We start from the raw sequence: 18,360 nt of genomic DNA, 5'->3' as shown, positions 1-18,360 counted from the left end.
TTTTTATAGCTACTGTTTACAGGCCTCCTGGGCCATATACAGCATTCCTCACTGAGTTCCCTGAATTCCTATCAGACCTTGTAGTCATAGCAGATAATATTCTAATCTTTGGTGACTTTAATATTCACATGGAAAAGTCCACAGACCCACTCCAAAAGGCTTTCGGAGCCATCATCGACTCAGTGGGTTTTGTCCAACATGTCTCTGGACCCACTCACTGTCACAGTCATACGCTGGACCTAGTTTTGTCCCATGGAATAAATGTTGTGGATCTTAATGTTTTTCCTCATAATCCTGGACTATCGGACCACTATTTTATTACGTTTGCAATTGCAACAAATAATCTGCTCAGACCCCAACCAAGGAACATCAAAAGTCGTGCTATAAATTCACAGACAACACAAAGATTCCTTGATGTCCTTCCAGATTCCCTCTGTCTACCCAAGGACGCCAGAGGACAAAAATCAGTTAACCACCTAACTGAGGAACTCAATTTAACCTTGCGCAATCATTAGGCAAGGGTAATTTCAGTGTAGGAAAGGATGAAACAGCGTCTGTGCCACCAGTAAGTACAGATAGTAGTATAAATCCCCTAGATGCAGTTGCACCCCTAAAAACTAAAAACATTTCTCATAAGAAACTAGCTCCCTGGTACACAGAAAATACCCGAGCTCTGAAGCAAGCTTCCAGAAAATTGGAACGGAAATGGCGCCACACCAAACTGGAAGTCTTCCGACTAGCTTGGAAAGACAGTACCGTGCAGTACCGTAGAGCCCTTACTGCTGCTCGATCATCCTATTTTTCTAACTTAATTGAGGAAAATAAGAACAATCCGAAATTCCTTTTTGATACTGTCGCAAAGCTAACTAAAAAGCAGTATTCCCCAAGAGAGGATGACTTTCACTTTAGCAGTGATAAATTCATGAACTTCTTTGAGGAAAAGATTATGATTATTAGAAAGCAAATTACGGACTCCTCTTTAAATCTGCGTTATCCTTCAAAGCTCAGTTGTCCTGAGTCTGCACAACTCTCCCAGGACTTAGGATCAAAGGAGACACTCAAGTGTTTTAGTACTATATCTCTTGACACAATGATGAAAATAATCATGGCCTCTAAACCTTCAAGCTGCATACTGGACCCTATTCCAACTAAACTACTGAAAGAGCTGCTTCCTGTGCTTGGCCCTCCTATGTTGAACATAATAAACGGCTCTCTATCCACCAAACTCACTAAAAGTGGCAGTAATAAAGCCTCTCTTGAAAAAGCCAAACCTTGATCCAGAAAATATAAAAAACTATCGGCCTATATCGAATCTTCCATTCCTCTCAAAAATTTTAGAAAAGGCTGTTGCGCAGCAACTCACTGCCTTCCTGAAGACAAACAATGTATACGAAATGCTTCAGTCTGGTTTTAGACCCCATCATAGCACTGAGACGGCACTTGTGAAGGTGGTAAATTACATTTTAATGGCATCGGACCGAGGCTGTCCTCGTGCTCCTAGACCTTAGTGCTGCTTTTGATACCATCGATCACCACATTCTTTTGGAGAGATTGGAAACCCAAATTTGTCTACACGGACAAGTTCTGGCCTGGTTTAGATCTTATCTGTCGGAAAGATATCAGTTTGTCTCTGTGAATGGTTTGTCCTCTGACAAATCAACTGTAAATTTCGGTGTTCCTCAAGGTTCCGTTTTAGGACCACTATTGTTTTCACTATATATTTTATCTCTTGGGGATGTTATTCGAAAACATAATGTTAACTTTCACTGCTATGCGGATGACACTCAGCTGTACATTTCAATGAAACATGGTGAAGCCCCAAAATTGCCCTTGCTAGAAGCATGTGTTTCAGACATAAGGAAGTGGATGGCTGCAAACTTTCTACTTTTAAACTCGGACAAAACAGAGATGCTTGTTCTAGGTCCCAAGAAACAAAGAGATCTTCTGTTGAATCTGACAATTAATCTTAATGGTTGTACAGTCGTCTCAAATAAAACTGTGAAGGACCTCGGCGTTACTCTGGACCCTGATCTCTCTTTTGAAGAACATATCAAGACCATTTCAAGGACAGCTTTTTTCCATCTACGTAACATTGCTGATGCAGAAAATGATGCAGAAAAATTAATCCATGCTTTTGTCTCTTCTAGGTTGGACTACTGCAATGCTCTACTTTCCGGCTACCTGGATAAAGCACTAAATAAACTTCAGTTGGTGCTAAATACGGCTGCTAAAATCCTGACTAGAACCAAAAAATGTGATCATATTACTCCAGTGCTAGCCTCTCTACACTGGCTTCCTGTCAAAGCAAGGGCTGATTTCAAGGTTTTACTGCTAACCTACAAAGCATTACATGGGCTTGCTCCTACCTATCTCTCTGATTTGGTCCTGCCGTACATACCTACACGTACGCTACGGTCACAAGACGCAGGCCTCCTAATTGTCCCTAGAATTTCTAAGCAAACAGCGGGAGGCATGGCTTTCTCCTATAGAGCTCAATTTTTATGGAACGGTCTGCCTACCCATGTCAGAGACGCAAACTCGGTCTCAACCTTTAAGTCTTTACTGAAGACTCATCTCTTCAGTGGGTCATATGATTGAGTGTAGTCTGGCCCAGGAGTGGGAAGGTGAATGGAAAGGCTCTGGAGCAACGAACCGCCCTTGCTGTCTCTGCCTGGCCGGTTCCCCTCTTTCCACTGGGATTCTCTGCCTCTAACCCTATTACAGGGGCTGAGTCACTGGCTTACTGGGGCTCTCTCATGCCGTCCCTGGAAGGGGTATGTCACCTGAGTGGGTTGATTCACTGATGTGGTCATCCTGTCTGGGTTGGCGCTCCCCTTTGGGTTGTGCCATGGTGGAGATCTTTGTGGGCTATACTCGGCCTTGTCTCAGGATGGTAAGTTGGTGGTTGAAGATATCCCTCTAGTGGTGTGGGGGCTGTGCTTTGGCAGAGTGGGTGGGGTTATATCCTTCCTGTTTGGCCCTGTCCGGGGGTGTCCTCGGATGGGGCCACAGTGTCTCCTGACCCCTCCTGTCTCAGCCTCCAGTATTTATGCTGCAGTAGTTTATGTGTCGGGGGGCTAGGGTCAGTTTGTTATATCTGGAGTACCTCTCCTGTCCTATTCAGTGTCCTGTGTGAATCTAAGTGTGCGTTCTCTAATCCTCTCTTTCTCTCTCTCTCTCGGAGGACCTGAGCCCTAGGACCATGCCCCAGGACTACCTGAAATGATGACTCCTTGCTGTCCCCAGTCCACCTGGCTGTGCTGCTGCTCCAGTTTCAACTGACCTGAGCCCTAGGACCATGCCCCAGGACTACCTGACATGATGACTCCTTGCTGTCCCCAGTCCACCTGACCGTGCTGCTGCTCCAGTTTCAACTGTTCTGCCTTATTATTATACGACTATGCTGGTCATTTATGAACATTTGAACATCTTGGCCATGTTCTGTTATAATCTCCACCCGTCACAGCCAGAAGAGGACTGGCCACCCCACATAGCCTGGTTCCTCTCTAGGTTTCTTCCTAGGTTTTGGCCTTTCTAGGGAGTTTTTCCTAGCCACCGTGCTTCTACACATGCATTTCTTGCTGTTTGGGGTTTTAGGCTGGGTTTCTGTACAGCACTTTGAGATATCAGCTGATGTACGAAGGGCTATATAAATAAATTTGATTTGATTTGAATGTTGTCCTCCATATTCATCATCTGATTGTTGTCCCCCATCATCATCATCAACTAAATGTTGTCCCCCCATCATCTTCATCTGAATGTTGTCCTTATATCATTTTCATCATCTGAATGTTGTCCTCCTATATTCATCATCTGAATGTTGTTCCCCATCATCATCGTCATCTGAATGTTGTCCTCCCATCATCATCAACATCTGAATGTTGTCCCCCATCATCATCATCATCATCTGAATGTTGTCCCACCATCATCATCTGAATTTTGTCCCCCTTCATCATCATCATCTGAATGTTGTCCCAACACCATCATCATCATCTGATTGTTGTCCCCCCATCATCATCATCATCTCAATATTATCCCCCATCATCATCAACATCTGAATGTTGTCCCCCATCATCATCATCATCATCATCTGAATGTTGTCCCAACACCATCATCATCATCTGAATGTTGTCCCACCATCATCATCATCACCTGAATGTTGTCCCTCATCATCATCATCATCTGAATGTTGTCCCACCATCATCATCATCATCTTAATGTCGTCATCGTCACAGAAAAGCATTGAAAAGTCCAATGACCTCAACAACAAAAAATTCCTGGATGGATTGTCCTTGGGGTTTCGCCTGCCAAATCAGTTCTGTTATACTCACAGACATTATTTTAACAGTTTTAGAAACTTTAGATTGTTTTATACCATGCATATGCATATCCTAGCTTCTGGGCCTGAGTAACAGCCAGTTTACTTTGGGCACTTCAGTCAACCAAACTTCCGAATACTGCCCCCTAGCCTTAAAAAGTTAAGCCACACCCTCTGTGTTAGACAAGTAACTCTTCATCCACATTAGAGCAGGAGGTGTAAAGCCATAACACATACGTTTTTCCAGCAACAGACTATGATCAATGATGTCAAAAGCTGCACTGAAGTCTAAGACAGACCCCACAATCATTTTATCATCAATTTCTCTCAGCCAATCGTCGTCATTTGTGTAAGAGCTGTGCTTGTTGAGTGTCCTTCCCTTTAATCATGCTGAAATTCTGTTGTCAATTTGTTTACAGTAAAATAGCATTGTATCTGGTCAAAGGCTAATTGGTTGGCTACTTGAGCCAGTAAAGGGGCTTTTACTATTCTTGGGTAGCGGAATGACTTTAGCTTTCCTCCAGGCCTTTCCTCTAGGAGGGTTAAATTAAAGATGTGGCAAAATTGTCTGCTATTATCATCAGTAATTTTCCATGTAGATTGTCAGACTCTGATGACTTGTCATTGTTGACAACCAACAATGTTTTTTTCACCTCTTCCACACTGACTTTACGGAATGCAAAGGTACAATTCTTGTCTTTCAAAATTCGATCCGATATACTTGGATGTGTAGTGTCAGCATTTGTTGCTGGAATGTCATCCCTAAGTTTGCTTATCTTGCCAATGAAAAAGTCATTAATGTAGTTGGCAATATCAGCGGGCTTTTTGATGAATGAGCCATTTGATTCAACAAATGAAGGAGCCGAGTTGGATTTTTTCCCCCAGAATTACATATAAATTGCCCCAAAGCTTTTTACTATCATTCTTTATATAATTTATCTTTGTTTCCTAGTGTAGCTTATTTTTCTTTTATTTCGTTTAGTCACATGATTTCTTAATTTGCAATATGTTTGCCAGTTGGGCTGCCAGACTTAATTGCCATACCTTTTACCTCATCCCTCTCAACCAGACAATTTAAAAATTCCTCATCAATCCAAGGGGATTTAACAGTTTTTACAGTAATTTTCTCAATCGGTGCATGCTTATTAGTAACTGGAATAAGTAGTTTCATAAATGCTTCAAGTGCAGCATCACAGACCAGCAAATATATTTTACATCATCAACATAAGAATCACTACAAAACATATTGGATGACCTCTTATACACTATATTAGTCCCAGCCTTTGGAACTTTGGTTTTCTTAGATGTGGCTATTATGTTGTGATCACTACATCCTATGGATTTGGACACTGCTTTAAAGCAAATATCTGCAGCGTTAGTAAAAAATGTGATCAATACATGTTGATGATTTAATTCCTGTGCTGTTTGTAACTACCCTGGTAGGTTGACTGACAACCGGATCCAAGTTGCAGGCCCTGGTTATAGTTTGAATTTTTTTCCTGAGTGGGCAGCTTGATAATAGCTAGTCAATATTTAAATCACCCAGAAAATGTACTTTTCTGTTGATACCACATACATTATCAAGCATTTCACACATATTATCCAGATACAGACTGTTAGCACTTGGTGGTCTATAGCAGCTTCCCACAAGAATGGGCTTCAGGTGAGGCAGATGAACCTGTAGCCATATTACAACAGTGTTTAACATTAGATCATCTCTAAGCTTTGCAGGAATGTGGTTCTGAATATAGACCGCAACACCGCCTCTGTTGGCATTTCTGTCTTTTCGGTAGATGTTATAACCTTGTCACTCTGTGAAAAGGGTTCTACATGGAATCCAAAAGGGTTCTACCTGGAACGAAACAGGTTCTAGAAGGAACCTACCAGGAACCTAAAAGGGTTCTTCGAAGGCTTCTATGGGGACAGCCGAAGAACGCTTTAAGGTTCTAGATAGCACCTTTTTTTATAAGAGTGTACAATCATACTGGTAGAATAAACATGTAGAGCTTCCTCTAGGTTGATCTTTGACCAACCACTGCATGTTTTGATGTGAATGTGTGTTATGTGAGAGTTTGCCTGAAGGCAGCTTTAGAATCTGAGCCTTGTGCTGACTATGTCAGGCTGCTATCATTATCTGAGTCTCTCAGGTGATCCTCAGATAGCTCCACCTCCCCTGCAGCAGTCAATCATGGTTCAATAACAACTCAAACAGATTCTGCTGTTGAGATCACCTCAAGTGTTCCCCTTAAGTAGCCTGTGAATTTATGTGTGCATGTCAACTGACCTGTGTGTTTATGTGTGTTAACTAAGCTATGTGTGTGTTAACTGAGTGTGTGTGTGTGTGTGTGTGTATGTTAACTGACCTATGTGTGTGTGTGTGTGTGTGTGTGTGTGTGTGTGTGTGTGTGTGTGTGTGTGTGTGTGTGTGTGTGTGTGTGTATGTTAACTGACCTATGTGTGTGTGTTAACTGACCTGTGGGTGTGTATTAACTGACCTGTGTGTGTGTATGCGTGTTTTTACTGACCTGTATGTGTGTGTTAACTGACCTGTGTGTGTCTATGTGTTCCAGAGCCACAGTGAGGAAGGGCATGTCGTTCAGTACAGCGAGGCCCAGTGACTCAGCCTTATGGGACATCGCCCTGGAGCCTGGCAGAAGGGGCGCAAATACCATCTCTGTCGTGTGTCAGAGGAAGACCACCAATCCCGGGAAAAGGTGTGTAGCCCTTAATTTTCCTCAAACATCTTGAGTTTTGTAGGCTCTCTTAAATCTTACTCATGGCCTTCCTTCTTACTGGTATGAGAAGTGTGAGATTATTGATGTATAGCATTTGTCAGAAGAGAAAGGTAGAAGAAACAAACAGGTTGTTTCTTATAGCTTTCCAGATTCTCAGAATTCTCTTCGTTAAAATGTCAGGAAGAAGAACAGATTGCAATTCTAGGACTTGATCGAGGGAAAAAACTAATTAATTTCATCAGTTGCCTTGTTGGTGTGGTCCCAGCAGCTGTGCAGACAGCCGTTTATTGTGTGGAGCAGATCTGTTACATTGTGATTAATCACTCTCCTTGTAAATAGACTGAAGTGACTATTCAGTACTTTTTGAACTGATATGTGATGTGGTACAGCTGCACTGATATTTGCGTAAGGCACTTATTTCCCTGGTTTCTATAAGATATGTTATACGTAAATTGGGCCCAGAGTTTTCCCTGGTCAGGTCATGTGATCAGGAAAAACTCTGGGCCCTAGTTATAATCTCATGGAATATGGGCCAGTCGGAAACTGAGATCAAGATCAAGCCTAGTCCTAGACTAAAAAGCATTCCTCAATGGAGAAATAGACTGTAGCACTAATCTGTGTCCGGGAAACCTGCTCTGTAACTACAAGGAATAACATACAGTAGATGACAATGTCAATCAGTTGTTTGTAAGGCTCTTTGAGATTATCATGATATCAGTAATAACGTTTGTAATCCTCCTGACTATTGCAGTGGGGGAGGGATCAACTGTGTTGATATGAACAGTCTAGAATATTTCTCCATGATTTCACTGACGGGGTAGTGACAGGTAAACAACCTCTCCCTCAACATCAGCAAATCAAAGGAGCATCCTTATCAACGGGGCCGCATTGGAGATGGTCAAAATCTTAAAGTTCCTCGGCGTACACATTTCCAAGGAGGTGAAATGGCCAAACCACACGGCACCTCAAGATGCTGAAGAAATCTGGCCTGTCCTCGAGGGCCATCACAGTGTTCTACAGGAGCACCATTGAGAGCATAGTGTCAGGCTGCATCACAGCCTTGTACGGCAACTCCACCGCCAGTGACCGCAAGGAGCTAAAGAGGGTGGTACTCTCAGCCGAACACCCTCCACGACACCTACAACACCACATGTTGCAGGAAGGCCAAGAAGATCATCAGGTACCCCAGCCACCCGGGCCATGCCCTGTTCTTCCCGTTTCCATCACTTAGATGCGGGCAGTACAGGAACATCATGGCAGAAACTGTAAGACTGGCCAAAAGCTTCTACCCCCAGACCATCAGGCTGCTGAATAGCCACCACTAGTCAGCACAGCGTCAATGATGTCAACATGGACAATTATGTGGTGCTATCACAACACTTCCTGATCCAGATGGAAAAACACACCTCTGCCCAGCAACCTCCTAGCACATACCATCCCCCTTAGACAAACACACACACACACACACACACACACACACACTCCAACCTGGCTCAGCGCGCCGCCTGTCCTGCCCACTTATCTGTAATCATCAGTAATCCTCAGTGCGTTATCCGGGCTTAACCGCTGGCTGGCACATTCCGGGCCAGATAAGGAGTGCAGATATTCCAAGTCCTGGCAGCGGTATTAACCAGTGAACAGACCAGTGAACACCCAGAGGGGTCGACAGAAGTGACCCCCATACCCACCCCAGCACTCTGAAACTGATGATAAGACCACAGATTTACAAGCTACGACCCCCAAAGCGACCATAGAGGGTTTCCAGGAAAAAGTGGTGGAATTACCATTTTCTCCTCAATTCCTGTGCTGAAGTAATTGAGTGGAATATGGTGAAAATGTTCCTGTCCAAACTCTTTTATTGATGAATAAGTATACATGTATGTAGAGCAAAGCTATCTCGAGGTCTAAGCTGAAGAGGCTGAAAGATGTTTGGGGAGGGGGATTGATCTGTGGGCCTGATCCGAGAATGAAAGAGAGATGGACTAGAGATGGAGAAGAGATGGAGGAGACAAATGGACAGATGAGGAAGGAGGGAGATATTGAAGAGAGAAGATGAAGAGAGCAGGAGGGAGGGAGACAGTGAATAATACAACACAGTAAACCAACACAGTATCCTACTGACAGCACCAAGGACAACCATTAAGGACATCCACACATCTGTTGTCTAGCAACTGCTTGACCAAACAGAGTGTTCTGAACACCCTTCCCCTCCCCCGCCACCCGTTTCCCATCTCTGTATTACATACACTATCAGCAAGGTTAAGGTCAGATTATGATCATTTTATAATAACACTGTGGGTTTGAATGTGCATGTTAGATATAAGAAGGTCTTGATTGCAGCATACATCTTGATTATTGCAGTATTCATGTCCATTCATGAGCTGTGACACATTGTATTGAATGGTACAGTGAATATCAGTAGGATGAAGAATGTGAATGTAACTGTATTTATGGATTGACAGGGGTCTGTTGGAGGTCTTGCAGCTTGACTTTGAGACCAAGGAGTTGACTGAGCAACAATTGGAGAGCCAGATGATCACATGGCATTTGGAAACAGGACATATTAAGGATGTTGGCATCATGAAGATCTATACCACCCAGAGAGACTACGTAGGCCTGACACCACTGGTCATGGTGAGGAGCATGTGTGCGTGCCTTTTATGTGTGTGCACGTGTGGCATTTTATTTGTATGCGTGCATGTACCTGTGTGCAGATGCACCTGGGTTTGTATGACACAGCAGTAGTTGCATTACCAGTAACACCACCACGTTATTCTCCCTGCAGCGTGTCTGTAAGTTGAATTACAGTCTTGCTGGATGTGCAATTAAGTACTGTGTGGGTCTACTGTAAATGTATGTCTATTGTACTCTCATCTGGTTTGATGTTTTATGGAGGAGACGTTGGCTATAAAATAACAATAACATGTGTGTGTACATGATTGAGAGAGCCCTGGAGAGGGGGATGTCAGGGGGATGTCGATGTGTTCATTGTTGTACAGCTGAGTGCCAGCTGTATTGGCCTCTAGCTTTGATAACATCAGGGCTGTTCTGGCCCAGGTCACACTCTCCTTCAATGTTAATGCAGTTGACGTTCATTGAGGATCAAACAGCCCTCATAGGGAGGAATGAAACATCTTTATAACAAAGCCACAATGCTTTATACAATTTTTCCAAATGTACAAGTACAAGGTATAGATCTGGTTTGTCAGAAGATGGTTTTACCACCTGTGAACTTGTGACAGGAATTAATCCCTTTTTCAAAGTGGTGTTGGTACTACAAATCCCATAGGGATTGCTTCAGTACAGTAGATCTGTACAATACAATACAATACAATACAATACAATACAATACAATACAATACAATACAATACAATACAATACAATACAATACAATACAACTTTATTTCACTGGTAGTCAGTTTGGGTGACTTTCTGAATTGCGGTCAGCAGCTGTTGTGCTGTGCTGCTGAGTTCAGAATGACTTACAGGCTGCCCTGCAACATCTGTCAAGAGCTGCAGTTAAATCTACATCAGCTGGGCCATACAGTCATCAGCCACTGTATCAACCCCCACGCCTCCTAGATTAGAACCAATATTATTAGAGAGTATCATGGCCAGAAAACACTTTAAAACCCATGTTCAAAGAGGGGTTATAGAGCTATAAGAGAACTTATCAGCCGCAGGCCAACCTTGATTTGTCCATTTATGTTTAGGAGGTAAGCAGTTAAACATATGCACAGACTTAACTGTACAAGGAAGTGGGTGAGTGCGTGTTCATGTAATTGTATGATTGTGCATATGTGTGTGCGTTCATGCGAGTGTGTGTACATGTGCATGCCAATCTTTGTGTAAATGTGTGTGGGTGTGTATGTGTGTTCTTGTGTGCATGCATGCTTACATGTGAATGCCCATTTTTGAATGCGAGTGTGTGGTTAAATGCCTGCCTCACACAGTCACTCTGTCCCGTCTTTCCCCTGTAGGACAGTGATGTGATGAACACAGCTGTTCTGACTGGTAAGAAAGTGTCTGCCCCAGTCAGGACTCTGGCTGTGGAGGCTGACGGCACTGTCACCGATGTCACCAACTATACCAACTGTAGGTCCACTGACGAGAACGTGCTGAAGGTACAGCTTTGGAAGCCCTGTTCCAATGTTTTTAATCAATGTTTTTCTCTACAGTTGTAGGATCTTAATTTGATCACCTTGTTGCAGGAGAACTTTCCTACAATGCAGGACAATTAAAACTTGTTGTGTATTTGAGGTTTAAAAAGGTTGCTGAAGTTTATCATTTCCACTTTGTAATTTCAGACTTGATTTTCCCTTACGAAAAATGTATCAACCCCTACAAAAATGTCCATGAATTATAATCCACATGATAATTAACATGTCCTTTTGCTGCAGGATTATTTTCCTACTGCAGCAAACTGGCTCAAATTGAGATTCTTTATCTACGTATCTGTATGTTGCAAGAGAACAAGACAAACATCCTTATGACTATCATATTCAGAATCATTCAGAGACCATAATATAAATCATACTTGCATGTGAAATGCATGTTATTAGAGCAGATCTCATGGAGCCAAGGGCATAGGGACTTTACTCCAATAAGAGAGAGAGAGACGGAGAGATGAAAAGAGACAGCGAGGGGGCGAGACAGACAGAGACAGACAGAGAGAGAGAGGGTGACAGAGAGAGAGAGAGAGGGAAACAGAGAGAGAGAGAGGGAACATTTACAGAGCAATTTTTGAAAAAGCTAGGTAAAGAGCAGAAGATACACATACACACAGATACAATATGATGGTTCAACTGCATGCTCTTTCTTTCTTCTGTCTCTATCAGCACTTTGATTGATACATCTTAGATGGCTGAGGGCTAGATCAAATCCGGACCGCATAAGATCTGCGTTATAACACAATTGAACATTTTACAGTCATTTCCGATTGAACGGACATATCCAGCGGGAAACATTTGAATGTAATGTGGATACTCAGCGGCCCAGACTGAATCTAACTGTATTGTGGATACTCAGCGGCCCAGACTGAATCTAACTGTAATGTGGATACTCAGCGGCCCAGACTGAATCTAACCGAAGCCTATGTGACAATGGGCACAGGGACCTCAAATGACAAAGAAAGTAATGGGGCTAGTACATTATGGGCAAGTAGACTTCAGCTTGCTATCCACGTCACATAACTCCTCATGAAGAGGATGTGTTATTTAATAGCTCAGCATCCCCCTGTGTCCCCCCAGGTGTCGGATCGTTGTGACTATGTGTTTGTTAATGGGAAGGAGACGAGGGGGAGGATGAGGATGGTGCTCAACTTCACCTACAGCTACCTGAGTGCCCAACTGGAGATGAGTGTGTGGATGCCCCGCCTCCCCCTGCTTATCGACATAGCCAACCCCGAACTCAGCCAGATCAAGGGCTGGAGAGTCCCCGTGGCCGCCGGCACCAAGCGGTATGGTTTTGCTTTAAATAACAACTCTCCACATACCAATGTTGGCCACATACCAATGTAAGCCTTTGTCAATACTATTTAGAAATCCACAGAGAGAGCTGATTAGAGAGCTGATGCCAAGACCTGCTGTAGCAAGACTGGAGTTTGGCATTCATGAAAGATTCAAAGAAGGATTTGATTGACAGTTTGTTTGCACAAAACTTAATAACAAATCATCACAAGAGCCACTAGTAGTGACCCACTGCATAGTGACAAAGGACGAAATCCAAAACCATTATTTGACAAATCTAAGTAGGAGTCCTAAAGCGTGTTTGTTTAGAAGCCTCATAGACTAGAGCTGTGCTGTTCCGACAGATAGATGATTCCAATAATACAGTAGGTACTATGAGAGAGATTTATCAGCCTTGACTAATGCATTTTGCTGTACTCTGTCGTGTCTTTGGCTATGCCGGATTAAGTGATATGACATGCTATTCTATAAAATAATTTATCCGTAATTAATATCACCTGATTGAGCTAATCATGTAAATGTAATTAACTAGAGAGTCAGACACCACAAAATAATATTTATAGAGCTGTTATCTTCCGAATAAACTCTTAAAGACCTAGTAATATTTTACATCACTAGCAGTCAATATCAATTGCCATCTTAATTCAGTCTCATCTGAAAGTTGTAAATTATTTTATCTGCACGAAACCTGGCTAATAAGTTGAATCAGCAATACAAAATTGGGTTTAATTATTTATTTACTAAATACCTAACTAATCACACAGACTTACACATACACACAATTAATCATAACTTGATTACAAATGACGTCATAAAGGAAAACGTCCCTAGCGGGCGGAACAGATATGACAGCTTGTTACACAAAAGAAAAGGGTCTGGGTTGAGTGAAGGAGCGGGAAGACTGAGGAACAAAGGGAAGAAGCTGTGCTATCGTAAATACAGTATCTTATGCATTCTAAATTACCGCCCATTTGGAAAAGGAAAATGCAATAAATATTTATTCTGAGCTGCGCTTCAGTAGGTTGGTGGTAGATGGGAAGGCCGTGTTGCCAAACCGAGTCCTTTGTCCTTTAAAGAATGTCTCTAGTGGTCAATTGTATACGTTGTAGTAACGTCGTTGTGTGGTAGACGGGATACTCTGTCTGTTCCTTCCTAACCTGCGTTTGCAGCAGGGGTTGCTAACTCAACGGCTAGGAGGTATCACTTCTGTAGTGAATACAAGTTCAAAGTTCATACCATTCACAACCAAAGCTCACGCTGATGTTGGCTTCGTTCTGTAGTTATTATCTGAATCATTCTGACATAGGACCATCGTTCTTCATCCCCGGAACAGGAAGTTATGTTGTCGTCAAGGCTTTATATAGGAAGGGAGAAAAGGGGTGTGTTTCATAGTTTACAACCTCTGTCTCTTCACGTGGGCGGGCTACTGAGTGAGCAGCCCTATCTTATGAAAACCTACATCTCTCATTTTAGAAGCTAAAATCACATTTCATCCTATCCCAAATAATGTCATATTCGAACATTTAAATGAATTAAACAACAATTCCATGTGAATCCGATAACTCTGATGTGTAGACTTTCCACTGTAGAGTTTATGTCATCTTATCATCATCATACATCATATTCATTAAGTACCACCGCATATGTTAAATTGTTCGGATTACCAGAATATAGTTCATTTCCCCCCACCTACTGATGTTCACAGAATCTGTATGTTAACCAAGGGTTTTGCAAATGTAACCTCAGTAGAGTAGAGAGAGGAAAAAGGGGGGAAGAGATATTTATGACTGTCATAAACCTACCCCCCAGGTCAACGTCATGACAACTCTATAATAATAATCTATCATCACATCACTGTTAGTTACATTAGTGTGTTATTCCCCGTAGAAGGGACATAGACTTGCTCTCAGAAAACAGGTCAGTAGGGTCTCACTCAATACTGAACGTCTTACCACTGCCTGGTTCTTACTCAATACACTGAGGTGGATGGATGGATTGTGTAGGGTGTTGTTGTTTTCTCTGGAGCTACACTGTATGTTTGCATGGTTATGGTTGGTGTCAGAGATAGCTACCCAAACCCATTCAACACTCAGATTTTTCTTGAACGTCTTCCAGCTGACAGTTTTCTCGTAAGAGTATACAATTAAGTGTTGTTTTCTCAGGACCAGCTGGGACAGTGAGAAAGAGGAGGAGATAAGGAAGAGCAGAGGCTGCATGCTACAGTACCAACACACCGTGGTCAGGGTGCTCACACCCTTTGTGGCCGAGCCGTCGGACCCATCTCCAGACCCCATGGTAGGGGGATTGGGGGGGTCTCTGGAGACTTTCCTGGGGCCAGACTGGCAGGTGGATGTCACCAGGCTGGTGCGCTACTCTCTCAGGGTGGGAGACCAATCTATAGCCAGACTACATGCTGGGACAGTACTGCAGGGACGCGCTGCAGGGACCACCACTCTACAGGTAATGTGTGTATGTTTGTGTGTGTGCATGTGTGTGTTTGTTTGTGTGTATTCTAATGTGTGTGTATAATGTTGCAGGTGATGTCTCCTCTGTCTGACTCGATCCTGGCTGAGCGGATGGTCAGGGTTCTGGAAGACAAAGTGAGTGTGACAGAGCTGGGAGTGCAGCTGGTCTCTGGCCTCTCTCTGTCCCTCCAGCTCAGCCCATGGAGAAACATGGCCATCATTGCCACGGCTACAATACAGGAAGTCATGCAGAGACCCAAACAGGTAAATAGACAAAATATGTAATATCAAACCTGTTTCAAAACTATTATACAAAATAAAGTACATCCGAAGAACAAGCCCCAACTTCACATTGTGTCATTCTGAAGCTGAGGGGGGAATGATTAGCAATAGTGGAAAACCTGTACCCTCAAAGCTCTTCACAGATATTTAGCAAGAAAATAATACATTTCACAGTGAATAACAGTAACCTGCTAGCCTAGCAGCATGTGGTTTGTCCCTGCGATTCCTGTGTGTGTGAGTTAATAGTGTCCACAGCTCAGGACTGTAGTACTGTGGCCACGCTGTGAGCCAGATGGAGTGCATGGACGCAGTTTAACAGCTCACACATTAGCCGTGGCAGCATGCCCATTCCAAAACACTTCCCAAACTGTGAGTGGGGATACCATTAGGCAGTAGTCCATACTCTATAACCAGCACTATGACAGCCATGTGCTGCCAGGGGCCTGGCCAATCGCTAATTTGACCCAGTCAATACTCAACCTATTAGAACGGAGTTAGTGCACATGCCCATTTGTTTCTATGATGGGTCATGTACAGTACAATTCCAAGCTATGCAAATGTATTTCACCTCAGAATATAGGCCATGCCTCTGGCTTCAATCGTTCATTATCAGCTAACAGCTCTATGGTTCTATTGGACTGACTGTGGAGGGAGTAATTCATTTACATTGCACCCTCTGGTAGCTAGTGCTAATGGTTTGTATTCTCCATCTATACTGATATTGATCCCCTGTGGTTAAATTGAGTTTCACGCTATGATGTGATAGGAATGTGGTCTGTGATACAATAGCCCCCAAGCTAATTATAGTGAGATTAACAGAGGCAATTCTTAGATTCCGACAAAATTAGGGATTAGCTATCATGTCAACCCAATGGACAAAACGCTAATGCAAGAATTGAAATAACTGTGTAATTGTGAATCATTGGGTTGCATGAGAATCCTGTGGAAATATGCTAAATCCTATCAGCTCCTGCTCGACCACCTACTCTTATGCATTAACACATCTATTTATGAGAGGGAATATTTGGAAATTAATTGATGTTCTGTATGTCTGACCCTCTGCACATGGAGAGAATATTGATTTCCTGATAGTATTTTGACCTATTTTAGAGAATTCCAAGCCCTCTCCTTATCCTGTCTCTGTGTTATTTCCGTGTTTAGGAGGCAATGGTCAGCTGCTGGATCCAGTTCAGTGACGGCTCAGTGACCCCTCTGGACCTCTTTGACCGCAGCGTCTACTCCCTGACTGTGACCTCCGGGGACAAGAGTGTGGCGACCGTGCGCCGGACCCCCCAGTCAGCATTTGTGGTGGCGGAGGGTGAGGGTCAGGGGGCGCTGGTGAAAGCTGAGCTGAGGATCTGTGAGGAGTGCCAGAAGTCTAAGAGGAAGAGCAAGCTGGTGGTGGGCAATGGGCTTCTTAGGGTCACTTTCCAGAAAGGCAGCAGGATGGACGGAGGGGTCACTGGCGGTGCTACTGGCTATGGCAGTGAAGGTTCAGAGTCAGAGGTAGAGCCTGAGCCAGTCGTGACATCACCACGGGAACTCACACCAGTTGTGACCTCACCACGGGCTCTGATCGAGGGGGACGGAGACAGACGCTCGTTCAGGAGCACCGTGCCAGACTGCCAGGACAGCACTGTAACTGATGTCACCACGTCAACAGCCAGGGAGAGAGGTGGCATTTCTACCATCAGAGAGGGCATCAGCAGCACCACCACCAACACTGACAGTAGTACCACCACCAGGGGAAAACCTGGCACGGACAAACCTCAGGTGTCTGGCAGACCTGGCAGGGACAGAAGCCTGGGCAGAGGACAGGAGCTGAGGAGAGACTGGCGGAACGTGGTGGAAAACCCCAACCAGAAGAAAGAGATGCCCAAAGCAGAGGCACCACCCCAGAAAGAGCAGCCCAAGCCACCCCAGATGGTGGAGAGTGACCTGGTGAAGACGTTCAAAGCCATGTCAGACCTGGAGATTGGCATCTTTGCGCTGGTGGGAGTCTCTGTCCTTGCTATCCTGGCCTTCCTGCTCAACTGCGCCTCCTATAATCTCTGCTTCCGGGTCAACAAGACCCCCGTCCAGGGCAACCCAGACCCCAACGGCCCCAAGGAGCACAGGCACGACTGGGTGTGGCTGGGGACCAGCACAGGGCCAGCGCCGGACAACCCACCCCAGGTCTCCACCATCAAACGGGAGAACCACGGCTCTATTGAGTCCCACTGCAGCCTGCAGAGACAATGCTCCACAGATAGCCACAGGGCTCTAGAGAGCAGCCTGAGTATGAGTGCTATCTCAGAGAGGACTGCCACCTTGGGTAGGAGGAGCAGCTCCCAGCAGGTTCCCACCCTGGACCCCATGGCTCAGGGTTCAGCCACCCTCCTAGCCAAGCCAACCCACAGCGATCCACTCCACTCCCCCACCAGCAAGAGGAATCAGGTCCAGTTCACCACCTTCACCACACTGGACGTTAAGCACTTGGCTGCCCTGAAGAGGAACGGAGTGGACTTTAACTGGGCTGGTCAGGCTGGGGGAGCTGGGGAGCCTAAGGGCCCTCTACCTGACATGCTATGGCCTGTAGTCACACCCCTGGGCCAACCACAGTGATACTCCACATGGGTTGTGCGTGTGTGTGTGTGTGTGTGTGTGTGTGTGTGTGTGTGTGTGTGTGTGTGTGTGTGTGTGTGTGTGTGTGTGTGTGTGTGTGTGTGTGTGTCTCTGTGTTCTGAACCTGTTTAAGTGTTTAAATGTGTACAACTGTGTACAACTTAGTGAGGATACACTTTCTAGTACACATAGAGCTGCCGCTGGGGCGGCAGCGTAGCCTAGTGGTTAGAGCGTTGGACTAGTAACCGGAAGGTTGCGAGTTCAAACCCCCGAGCTGACAAGGTACAAATCTGTCGTTCTGCCCCTGAACAGGCAGTTAACCCACTGTTCCCAGGCCGTCATTGAAAATAAGAATGTGTTCTTAACTGACTTGCCTGGTTAAATAAAGGTTAAATAAAAAAAAATACACATATTAATAGGTGTAAGGTCTCTTCCTTTCCATTAAGTCACACACATGACCAAATTACCAAATTAATGACCAGACCTC

At 44.3% G+C, this 18,360-nt stretch overlaps 1 protein-coding gene across 1 annotated transcript in view; it reads left to right on the top strand.

The window, feature by feature from the left end:
• Positions 1-17,908, top strand: part of LOC109868146 (transmembrane protein 132D-like) — a 39,533-nt gene extending 21,625 nt beyond the window's left edge. Inside the window, exons 4-10 of the mRNA XM_031802241.1 lie at positions 6,857-7,032; positions 9,516-9,687; positions 11,035-11,178; positions 12,304-12,512; positions 14,685-14,982; positions 15,060-15,251; positions 16,431-17,908. Coding sequence (XP_031658101.1) covers positions 6,857-7,032; positions 9,516-9,687; positions 11,035-11,178; positions 12,304-12,512; positions 14,685-14,982; positions 15,060-15,251; positions 16,431-17,873 — 2,634 coding nt within the window. The 3' untranslated portion in view covers positions 17,874-17,908. The remainder of the gene's footprint in view (positions 1-6,856; positions 7,033-9,515; positions 9,688-11,034; positions 11,179-12,303; positions 12,513-14,684; positions 14,983-15,059; positions 15,252-16,430) is intronic.
• The last annotated feature ends 452 nt before the right edge of the window (positions 17,909-18,360 follow it).

This window comes from Oncorhynchus kisutch, linkage group LG23 (genome assembly GCF_002021735.2).
Source record: "Oncorhynchus kisutch isolate 150728-3 linkage group LG23, Okis_V2, whole genome shotgun sequence".
Taxonomy (NCBI): Eukaryota; Metazoa; Chordata; class Actinopteri; order Salmoniformes; family Salmonidae; genus Oncorhynchus; species Oncorhynchus kisutch.
Note: the sequence above shows the minus strand (reverse complement) of the source record. Positions and strands in the feature narration are given on the sequence as shown.